Genomic DNA, 11,929 nt, shown 5'->3' with positions numbered 1-11,929 from the left:
ATTTTCCAAGACGGCGCTTCCTACAGCAGAACACTCTGTTTTTTGGAGCAGGTGATATTCAATTTAGGAAAAATAATTTTAAAAAAATGTCTCAAGGACTCATAGCATTAGCAAACACAATTTCATGCATTTTTGAGCTGGGAATCAGTTGTGATGGAAGAAATTGGTGTCCCTAGTCTTTTAAAGTTACCTGGCTCAGAAATATGAAGATACAGTACAATCTGCTAAACCTGGCACTGTAAACATCGATGCCCCCATCAACGTCAACTCAGCTGATCCCTAGGCAGGCATTCAGAACTAGATTTTGGAACTACTATTAAGTAGTGTAAATACATCTGAGTTGCCCAAACTGTGCACAGAAGAGCAAATGTTTGCTTCTAGGCAACTAGTTCTCTAAGCCTAGCCTCTCTCTCTCTGCTCCTTTCAAATCAGGTTCAAATCTAAGCCACCACAAGAATATCAGCAGCATATTGTCGTTCTGAAAAATAGCAGAGAAGACAGTAAGAAATAGAGGGATGCAACTACAGCAGTGCACTTTCACAACTCAAGGATGAAAATGAACCTCTTCAGCTTTTCTGCTACACTACAGCAGAAATGTCTTGAATGCCAGGAAATAAGGTCATCTACATACTTGAGGACAAATGTGTTTACTGTCATGCTTGGCTATTCAATAAAGCATTTTAACAATGCTGTGCTTATTTTCATCTTAAGATTTGTGTAGTTTAGCTACACAACTACCTAATAAAGGTGAAAAACCCTAACTGGGTACTAATACTGACATTTATTACAAAGTGTAAAGCAAATAACAAATATATTGCTCCTTTTCCTGTAGGATTTCATTAGAAGGATCCAATTCCTAAAAAAGCTCAAGAGCAGAATTCACTCTTTAATTTGTGTCAAAATAAATTTTAAATAGCCTTAATTGTAAACACGTTGCCTGGTGTAAAAAGTGTACTACGTGTGAGCTGGTTGAACTCAATTATTTAATCAGGTATGCTGAGACAAGGAACTTTTTAATTTGATTCTTACTCGCTAATGTTCTTTAGTATGTTCTCAGTGACACAGTAATGGGAAGTTTTATGTATAGTCTTAAGTGCAAAATATTAATATATTTAAAAATGTATCAACTTTTAGTTGATAGATTTGTTTTGGTTTATAAACATTAAAAAATTAAAAAAATCTATGTATAAAGTTAACTGTGCTTCTTTAGAAGATCTTTCACTCATATACAGCTTTGAAGTTAGTAGTAATGCAAAATATGCACACTGTCTTGGTGATTTGCAGTCTTATGACTACTAAAACAGAATGTTACCCATGGTTTTTAGTAGTCTGGGCCAGATCCTGCTGTCATTTACATCAGTTATTCCTTATATCAGGTTTATGCTGGTGGACAGGATACCAAAATCTGGCTTCTACTGGGGCTTGAGAAGAAGTGCACCATATTTCAAATTTGTATATAATCAAATCAAGGATCATGGTCTCCCGATAGACTCCTTTATCTATCTATATCTTATCTGCGCTACTGAGTGTAGGACACTCATCTTCATTAAACTTCTGCAAATATATAAAGAACGGAGAATGTATCAGCTTCTTGACTAATGAAGTAAGCTTACTTCCCTCTATAATCAAATTAAATTAAATCATAACCAAGGTGGGTTTTGTTGTCAGACAATCTGGGATATGTCTGGATTCTATTCTCAACTGACAGCAATAATTGATAGTTACTCAGCACCCAGTTGATTTTATTTGCTTAGTTTCTTCTAAACTTACAAATGAGCTTACAAGGGCCAATGCAAAATATCTGTCATGGTGTAATATTCCACCAATTTTTGTTTATATTTACATATACAGCATTACTCATTAATGATAAAACAGATTTTTCAAGTATGAAGTTCTGCATGTAATTCTTTTCTTCACTATGCAGATAGTCAAACTTATAGTGTGCATCATCAGAAGTGATACAACATACAACCATTTCCTCTTCTTTCTCTGCCACACTGTTCATTTTCTTTGAAAAGAATGATAAATATTCGACACTGCCATCAAAAACTGTTGTTTGCAGTTTCTCTATAAGCAGAGCACTTGAAGGGGGAAATGATGTCCTCAACAGTTCATGCCTGATATGTACCTTGGACTTTCTGGTCCCGTAGTTGAGATAATTTGACAAAGCCGAGAAAAGTTCTGAACTCGCCTCCTTTCCTTCCATGGAAAGTAAGTGTCAAAAGCAAAAGAACTATAAAGATTTTTCTCCAGTCTTCTTGTTAACCTTGTTGGTAGTGTTTGATTGTCTGCAAAAGGAGAATGAAAACAACAACAGAAAGTCCCATAAATGGGACATTTGAGAGTACTGCATAAAGTCCACACAGCTTCATGACTGAGCAGCAATATCCAAAGAGGAGTTAAATGCTTTGGTTGCCTTGAGCTAGCATGTTACAAGAAAGGTATGCTTTCCTCCCACATAGGTAAAAGTGCTTGGTAGCTGATGAAGCAGGAATGACACTTAAATTACTGATGGAAGGAAGGTAGAAATATGAAATGTCTCCTGTCATTTACAGCACAGGTAATCAGAAGAAGCGCAGTCTCTCTCCTTAACAGTTGCTTAAAGTCCTTCTCGGCACATAGGGAGGTTGACAAAGGTGAAGACATTAAACTCTATCAATATAGAGAAACACAGGAAAACAGCATAAAGAAACAACACGTAGATGCCCAATTTCTTGTCAAGTTTCCATTTATTTACATGGATCCCAAACACCTGCAAGCAAACAAACAAAGTGTTAGTTAATTAAGCCTCAAAGAAGACTTCTGGAAACAATTAGAAGCTAAAAATGACAATGATCTCTTGAATTAGAGATCCTGGACCAAGATAAAAATATATTCTTGGCATTTTACAGATTTAAAAAAGGCAAAATACTTTTTTTTTTAAATGAGAATGTAAGAACCCAATCCAATAACTCAAACTCTGGCCTTACTCTCACTTGCCTGAAGAACCCTTTACAAAACATAAAATGAACCCACTTTAAGGCCACTTGAGAAGTTTTTCATGTAACAGAGAAACAGGCCCCTGGGTGCTCTGTTTCAGAGCATAATGCATTTTCAGTGCATCAGGCAAATTCTAGTTAGGCAGCATTCATTCCCTGCTTCATTATGAACTAAGGGAATACACTGAATATGCTTCTCCCTCCAGTGCTCCCTTATACACCCTTTACATCCCAGTTGAACACAAGCACCTAATATCCACTCTTTCAACAGCTTTGGAAGAGTTTCTCTCTTTGACATTTTACTCAGCTCCAGAACTAGGGGGAATTACAAGCTACAGGCAGTAAAGCAATTAAATTCACATGAAGGCTCCACCTTTCAATGGTGCTATGAGTTTCTGCATTGATTTTTGGTATTGGAAGATCTGGGGGAATTAGGGTATCCAGTAGAACAAATCAGACAGTAGATGGTTTGAACTCAGATGATATGGCTACAAAGATTCTTTTCAGAAATCCCTGGAGTTACTAGCATAGTAACATCTGCATAATCCTCACATGTATTCAAAAGTGCTGGTTACCAGTATGCATGCAGTAATATCAGACACAAATGTCTAAAGAACATTATTGCTGCACAGACAACGTGCAGCATGGCACAATTGGAAATAGGAAAAGTAAAGAACAGGCTCCCACAGCTTGTATAAGCAGATGCACTAGGAAGTTAGTGGCAAAGTGAACAGATTCGGACATTCTATCATTTAAGACATGCACAGGTGATGTGAAGCTTGCTAAAATCTAGCCATGCAAGAGTGTAGCATCTCCAGTGATGATCCCCTCCTTTACAAGGGTCTCCACAGGCAGTGAAAGATATAAGTGGGTATTTTTATACCTTTGGGATTTGATTCTTTCCACAGATGGCTCTCTGGGAGTCAGCAGGATCACAGTAGCCTAAGTACCAGCAAGACTGACTTTTGAAGCAGAACTACTGTTTCACCTTAACAACTCAGTATTATGAGGATGAGTGGTACTTAACACGCTTATTCAACATCCTGAGGTTCACAGCTCTCACAGACTAGTCTTCTTTAAAGGTTTTGGCTACAGTGCATTGTTAGTCTAGGCGGGTTTGAAAATCAGAGATGGGAGGATTAAAAAAAAGGGAGGAAGCATACCTGGGTCTTCCCCAGCACAGAGTACAGACAGATCTAGGGTGTGCAACTGGACACAGGACCAAAGGAATATTATTGGATCACATAATGTCAATACTGACACTGACATCAAAGGGATCTACATACTTCTAGCAACTCTTCTGCACCAAACGTCAGATTTCAGTCCTGCCACTAGAAGACAATGGCAGTTATTCTACTCTGGCATTATTATAAGAACAGTACTTCAAGAGAATCAATACTTTAGGGATGATGAGTACTTCCAGTTTTTCCTTGTAGAATACGTGAAATAAATACCTGATAATTATTTTGCAATCAGAATAGTCTGAAGATTCACATTCAGAAGTATACTAATACTTACAGTCAGTGCCACTGATCCTAGTAAAAGTGCAACTGAATAGACCAGTCCTTTACTGTTTATCTTAACCTGTGTGAATTAAACAGAGAAGAGACTTTTAAATCACCCAGAATATGAAAACCTTGTTTTAGAGATCAGAAATAAATTTACTGATTTATGGTAGTCTACCTTCTGCCTTGAACTGTGACTGACTGACTTCTTTTGAACTATGGAAATCCACAACAGATTTATAATGGAGAATGGGAAAGTTAAGGATTTAAAGCAAATGTGTAAAGAATCCCAATTCTAAAAAGAAGAAAATAGCACGTATAATGGATTTCAAGTTAAAAGATCCTTATGAGAGAAAGAGATGTTATTTTCTTGTAGTTTCTAGATGTTATTGTTATCTTACAAAAATACTAAGGTACAGGGAGTCAGATGTGCTTGAAGTTGTGCAGTGAGAAAATGACAGTGCCATGAAAAATATATATGGCCTTATTTTCTGATACAGAATGCAATGTACTCCATTTGGCAAATTGGGAATTAATAGCAACTTGTGGAAGGAATATTGCTCCTGTAACTCCTGGCAAAAAAAAAAAAAGCCAAAAACACAACACCTTATTTAATAACCAATAAAATGCTAGCACTTGCTTTGTTAGATCAGTTTTTATTTGCATGCTTTCTTTTTAGGATATGATGGTGGTTTTTTTGTTTGTTTTGTTTTAAATAGAGAAAAGGAAAACATTAGAAATATGCTCAGTATACATACAGTTGATCCATAATCAATCGCCATGGTCTGCAAACCCCATGGAACACCAAGGCCCACCAGAATGTCAAATACATTACTTCCTATTGTGTTGGATACTGCCATATCACCAAGGCCTGCAAAGGAAAAGCAAATTTCAGGTGAAAAAAAGAATAGAATCAATACTCTGTATCCAGAGGAAATTAAAGAGGACTGATTGGCATTGATCCAAGCCCTCTTGGACTGGCTAGAGTATCTGAGGCAAGGAGACAATTTTCGTAATTGGAAATTATATTTAACGTTGGCTGATATCTTATTCTGCACCAATAGTTCTAAGGAAGGCAGAATCCTCTTACTCTGCTACTTCTCCTTCAGGACCAGCCTTACTACTGAGTCACTTCTACAAAATGCATACCAAGAAAAAAAAGAGGAACTCTGATGTATTGGACAAATCCTGCAAATAGTCAGAGCACACAGAGCAGAGATAGACACTGCCGGATCACAAATACAGTCTCTTTTTAAAGGGAGAAAGAAATATTATGCTTTCAATCCATTTTTATGGCAGTACCCCCTCTCTACTCTTTAGATATTTGTCTGCAATCTGCCTTGTAACCATTTTTCTTGATTTCAAGTACTGCAAAAATGCTCTCCTTCAATGAGAAGGGATGCTTTTCCACAAGCTACCACTTAGCTTCACTTTCAGAGGAAACAATCCTTAGAGTAGTTTTGCCTAATATTAAGGAAAAATTAATCTAAAGCAGCCGTCTGTTCATTTAAAAACATGTTTTCCTTCTGTTCCTTCAAGAATCTATTTGCTTAGTACTACATATGGAAAGCTAATCTATTCAGAAGGCAGTTCCATAAGAATCTTGAATACTTCTGTGAGACTCAATGCTTTGATGGGATTTTTCTGCACACAACAGATAATATAAGCTGGAGAATGAAGTATCTTAATTCCTAATTCTTTTTAATCAAGCAACATTTAAGAGCACTACTTCTGTCTCAAAGGTGGTACATTTGCATGCTTAACTTATCACTTCAGAACCCTTGCCATTTGCCCAATTATGTGTTCTGGAGATCTCATTATCTGGAGAAAAAAGGAGAAAACAACAAAACACTGCAGGGATTGGAGTAGTGAAATCAGGACAGGTTCTTATTCTACTGCAGTAGAGGAGATCATACTTTCAGGTTTAATGTTTTTCAACAACAGGAAGGCATGTGGCTACAGACATTTCTCAAAAAAGGAAATGTAAAAAACCTTCACAGAATGTTAAAGATACATGAAAAAAGAATTTAAAATTTCAATTGAAAACTCGATGATGACACAACTAATGTTTATCTAAAACCTCTTCCAGTGCTACTTTTCATACATTCCAAAGGGAAAGAGATTTGCCTTTTCATGAGAAGTATGCTTGGAGCAACACCGTTTTTGCTAGATCATCTTAGACTACTTCACTTCCATGGGTTCAATAAATCTTCTAGACATCAATACAAGCTTTATATGGAACAGTGCTGATCAGCATAGATTTCTCAATACAATTTTTTAATAGCTGATATTTCAGTTTTGTCTACTACTTCTATCTCTTTATTCAGACTGACACAGCCATGAATGAGATAGCTAACTGTGAAACGGCCATCTGGAATGCTAGGCTGTGCCCAGTTCCAGTGAGTAAAAGGTAACAGTATAGGGAAGATTTTTTGGCACGCAGTACTTAGCAAAGTGTTCTGTTTTTCATCTAGGCTCTGAAACAGTACAAATAAAAATAATTAAAAATACTAAAATTGCACTGAAGATTTGTGTGCACTGAAGAAGCAAATCATAGAGCACGTATGTAGGACTGCAGGTATCCTTCTGCAGATACAGTACCTTGTCTCGCAACTATTAAGCTGGCCATGCAATCTGGGACGCTTGTTCCTGCAGCTAGGAAAGTAATGCCCATGATCACATCTGGTATCCCAAGGGTGTATCCAATCACAGTCACCTGAATGGTAAGGAAAGGAGATAAACCTGTCAGATTTGGAAAGTCTCCTGAATCCAATACCACTGCATACTCTGATCTCTGGTGTAGATCCTCGAAGAATTAGACTCAAGATCCATGTCTACAAATGAATTAAGTGTGGAATAACTAGCCTAAAATCAACCTTGTGAAAAAGGAAAGTACCTTGGACATAGCTTTCAACATTTTTGAGCAAACAGTAAGCTCCACTTTCTGTACTTCTAAGAGGATGTACTGATCTTTTAAAGAGGAACACAGACATGGAGTCAATCTGTGGTTTTGTATTTATTTTATACCCAATAATAGCAAGATTGTTATTGCTTCTTTTTGAAAAAGGATTGGAATCAATTTATAACGCGATACAGTGTCAGAGACGTAAGGTAATTATTATATTCCAGTACATGAAGAAGGAAACTCCTTTTCAAGTTTTTCAAATAACTCCTGATATAATTCCAAAGTGAGCAGCTCTGGTTATATTTTCCCCGAGAGACCAGATGCAGCTTTACAACTATTAAGGGAAGGGCTGAAGCTTGTAGCAGAACTCTTGGAAAGGACAAGGAGTGTTATTTAACTGGAACATCCAAAGAAAACTGAAAAAAAGTGAAGAGAAAAAAAAACACCAACAGGCAACTGAGCATGCCCTGTGAGAGTGAGAAGACCAAAGCAGGAAGAGACAGCTCCTTCCTTGCAGAGAATACCAAGGGTGAGAGTCTCCAAGTTTCTGTGTTGTTTTCTTGAAATAGCTTGTCAGCCTCATGCATGAGGAAGACTGAACCCTTTGCCAAGGAAAAGGTATACTTTAGAAACCCACTCACAAACCTTTGTATCCTCAAAGGCAAGTTGTAGCTCAGAAATAGAAGGAGGCATGATTCTCCTGTTGTAAATGGTAGTACCATAAGGTCTGGCGGCACCCATAAGAGGTGTTACAGCCTTGGCTAGCATGTCTTGTCTGTGAAGGGGACATCTACAAATGGAACCAAGGTGCAGAGCATGGTCTGACAAAGGACATATGGTATGAAATGAATGTGCAGTTTTGGCACTATTATACCAGGCAGAATGAGTGGCTGGCATATGGCTCTCTCAACCTTCAGAGAGAGGGGGGTTACTTTATAGTGCAAAACATTATGTATCAAGTGTGTATTAAAAACAGAAGGAAGCATAAATATAAAGCAGTCTGCAAATGTCTGACACATTTGAAGAAGGTATGAATGTTCTCCACCCAAAAAATATTTTGCAAATAAGTTCAATAACAAAAAGTCTTCCATATATACAACAATAAGAGTATACATATGGCTATGACTGTGTATGCTTATACAGCTATATATTCTCCAGCACAAAACAAGATGACTACTTCTTTACTATATTTTCCTTCAAAAAGAAAAATGATCACAGAATTTTCGTCAGCACATCCTTCTTGTCTTCTAGCTACAGGTATAAACAGCTGTGTGGATTTGCATCTTTTAGTGCAGAAAAAGGTAATTTCTATATTTCGAAAGTATAGTTCCCACCACAGAAACTAGACAAGGAGCTTTTCCATTCACTTAACTTCACCTAACTTCACTTTAAATTCACTTAACTCTGACTGAAAATGTGAACTTGATAATCTGAAAGAGGGCAAAAAGAGAAAACATAAACCTATTTAATACTTCCAGTAAATGTGCTCCTAAATTGATCACAATTTACAGATCTACACCTGATATTCTGCTTCTCAAAAAAAGGGTAAATGGAAACATGTAAGAAAGTATGATATGAAGTACGACAGTCTTTCTCTAAGACTTTCTTGAATTATTCCACTCTACTTGAGGAGTTTAAAGCACTTCAGATTTTGCCATCCATCTGCCTGTTATTCATGTTTGTTTCAGTATCAGACCATATGATCCAATTTCTAAAGATGTCTAAGAATAGCTGTTAAGAGCTGAATGCTTTCATTTAAATTCCTTTCTTTAGTAGGATGTGAATGACAACATTATTTGAAAATCAAGTTGTATTGGGCACTACACAGTAAAGGACCAATAATTTGTGCAAAAAAGAGTAGCAGAAAGATATAATTTTAATAATTAAGAGTATAAACTGAAAAGACTACACTATGATTACATGTCTTTAACAAATACACAAAAGATCTACGATCTATTTTGAAATTCAAATTTTACTCTCTATGGCAGGTTTTGCTACACGGACTTACCATCCACACCATAAAGTAGGAGAACAAGGCAATCCAGAGAGTGGATAAGATGAATGTGAACATAAACCAGCTCTCCCAGCGGGGTTTGTTGCAGTTTGGAATGGTGCAAAAGAGCACGAATATCAATGGCCATGTCAAGATCCATTTAATTTTATTCATTTTTCCTTCTGCAAGACAAAAACACAGGAAAAAACTAGTTTAATTTTTTCATTAGTATCACAGGCCCAGAACTCTTTGAACACAGCAGATGACAAGATCTCAGAAGGTTGGTTACAACTGTGCATGTCAGCTCATTTTCCAGCATACCTTTTATCTATGCTTGCTCTCTGTTTGCACTCTCAAATTCTGCCCTTGCATGCACATCCAGAATCTTAATGCTAAGCCTGCCAAAGTGTACGTAAATCCAAGTAGGATTTACAAGGATTTAAAAGCATGGCTGCTTTTATAACTAAAATGAATGTTCTGATCTATTGCACTTCCAAATACCTGCATTACTATTAATCCAGAAGCAAAATTAAACAAACAAAGAAACAACAAAACAATATTTTAAAAAGAAGATGGAAAACCTTGTAGTTCAAATAACCTGTGGCTTACATGCAGCAACAGAAAATACGTGCAGACCTAACCTGTGAACATGATAAACTGCTTTCATGTATCCAAATGTGGACGCTTGGGCAGAACTTCAACGTAGGCCTTACGAGATGCACATTTGTTAACTCTCGAGTTGCACGTAGTTCCACCTTGGGTTAGTCTCCTTATCCTCTATAAAACAATGACTTGCACAGCTCACTGAAATTAACAAGTGAGCAATACCAGACCACTGTCACCTCTGATGAAGGCAAGAGATTTTCTAATTTTTCAACAGAAGTGAAGTTGTTTAAGTAAAATCCTAAAGAGCAGGTAATAATCAGGAAAACACCCATCAGTTTCACCAGAAATTTTCTTTCTACAACAATGCTGTAAGTTAGGACTTGTTCAATGCAAGTTTTTTGTCAGTGAATTCAACTGAATCTGTCCTCTACCAACGTGTACCAGACACAAAGATATCAAACATTAAACCTTTGAAAATTAATAACACTTTTGCAATTTATGAGATTTCTTAATAGCTGTCCAAATGCAAGTCCTCATTTATTTACCTAGATACATATCCTAGTGCTAAGTTAGAGATCAGCTCCTTAAGATTTCCTTGTGGATTCTAAGATGCCATTAACCATTGACTGTTTGGCTATTTATTCCCTTTTAGCCTGTGGCCATGGAACTTCTAATGCAAAAAAGGTACTAAAGTCTCTTCATCCAACCCTATTTCTACATTTTTACCATGACTCTGTGAATGTAACACAGATTTTAAAGGTAAGACTTTTTACACCCTAGTTACATGTAGCAGTACACAAGTTTTAACAACGCTAATTTTTCTGTTCTGTCCAGAAAAAGAAATGACCCTTTTTAGCTCATGACTCGCTAACTTTGTTAATGAGGCTGTAAATATCCTATGGCATTTTATACCTCCTCCTGTTCAATTTGTTTTGGTTTGGATCATTAGAAGACTCCTGCTGGTTAATTTGTGCTCTGTCTACCCATGCTGCTAAGCCTGGGTCATAATCAAACAAGTCAGTATAGTCCAGGCGAATAATTTCTTCAGTATAAATTCCAACTGCAGGGTGTGTGGGCGAATGTTTGACAGCAAAAAACTATGAATCTGATTCTTATCTGATGTTGGCTAAATCTGAGCGACTTCACTGGTCTACACAGGGGATTCAGGCTCATTTGCCTTTTGAGTAACATGAAAAAAGAAACAAAATTGCCTGTGGAACAAACGGAATAAACAGATGCTCTCAGCCTCTGTTGGAGAATACAACAACAAGATACAATCTTGTCACAGATCCTACCTAATGTACTGAATTAGTACATTTCTTAAACAAATGCTTAGCTGTGAGAATTGCAGGGCCTTACCACTGGTATTGCTATGCTTGCTCAGGTCCAGAAAAACAGAAATGTTGGTGGACAACTACTTGCCTTCCTTGTATCTTACTAGCGATCTCTATCCACAAAAAGCCTGGGATAAAATTGCATTGTAGAGCCACACATGCAGGTGATGTTTGTATCCATCACATATCAAGCAGGCTTGAGATTTTAGGGACCAGAAACAGCAATTTTGGGTCTTGCTGGGTTTTGTTGGCCATTTGCAGTTAAGAATAGTTCTGAACTTTTATACTGGCTTTTATACTGGCTGCTCTTTTATAAACTTTTATATAAAGCCTTAAATGTATCTAACCTTAGTTGTACATTGGGTCATGGAACTAGTGTGGCATTCAGTGCTATAGAAGTCTTATGCTCTTAAGCTGTAACTTGGTGGTTTAGTAAGAATGTAGTGCATTTAGCAGCAACTCAGTAAAGTGCAACCTCTTTTCCTTCGTATCCTGATGCTTTCATTCACACCACCTGGCTAAACTGAATACAAAAACAACATCCAGGTTGAAAAGTTCAGTTCTTTTAAAACTACTTATTGTGCTGCTTTTTCTTTCTTTTTTTTTTT

General features: G+C 36.9%; 1 protein-coding gene across 3 annotated transcripts in view; it reads right to left on the bottom strand.

Moving 5' to 3' along the window:
- Window positions 1–1,798: 1,798 nt before the first annotated feature.
- The window catches only part of SLC24A4 (solute carrier family 24 member 4), a 76,486-nt gene continuing 66,355 nt past the window's right edge, over window positions 1,799–11,929 (bottom strand). For all 3 annotated transcript variants that reach the window (XM_031553653.1, XM_031553652.1, XM_031553654.1), the window contains exons 12-16: window positions 9,397–9,563; window positions 7,085–7,199; window positions 5,242–5,354; window positions 4,497–4,562; window positions 1,799–2,752 (exon numbers count right to left, since the gene is read on the bottom strand). In XM_031553653.1, coding sequence (XP_031409513.1) covers window positions 2,600–2,752; window positions 4,497–4,562; window positions 5,242–5,354; window positions 7,085–7,199; window positions 9,397–9,563 — 614 coding nt within the window. In that variant the 3' untranslated portion in view covers window positions 1,799–2,599. The remainder of the gene's footprint in view (window positions 2,753–4,496; window positions 4,563–5,241; window positions 5,355–7,084; window positions 7,200–9,396; window positions 9,564–11,929) is intronic.

Source organism: Meleagris gallopavo, chromosome 5 (genome assembly GCF_000146605.3).
Source record: "Meleagris gallopavo isolate NT-WF06-2002-E0010 breed Aviagen turkey brand Nicholas breeding stock chromosome 5, Turkey_5.1, whole genome shotgun sequence".
NCBI classification, from domain to species: Eukaryota; Metazoa; Chordata; class Aves; order Galliformes; family Phasianidae; genus Meleagris; species Meleagris gallopavo.
The sequence above is the reverse complement of the archived record's forward strand: the minus strand, read 5'-3'. Positions and strand labels throughout refer to the sequence as shown.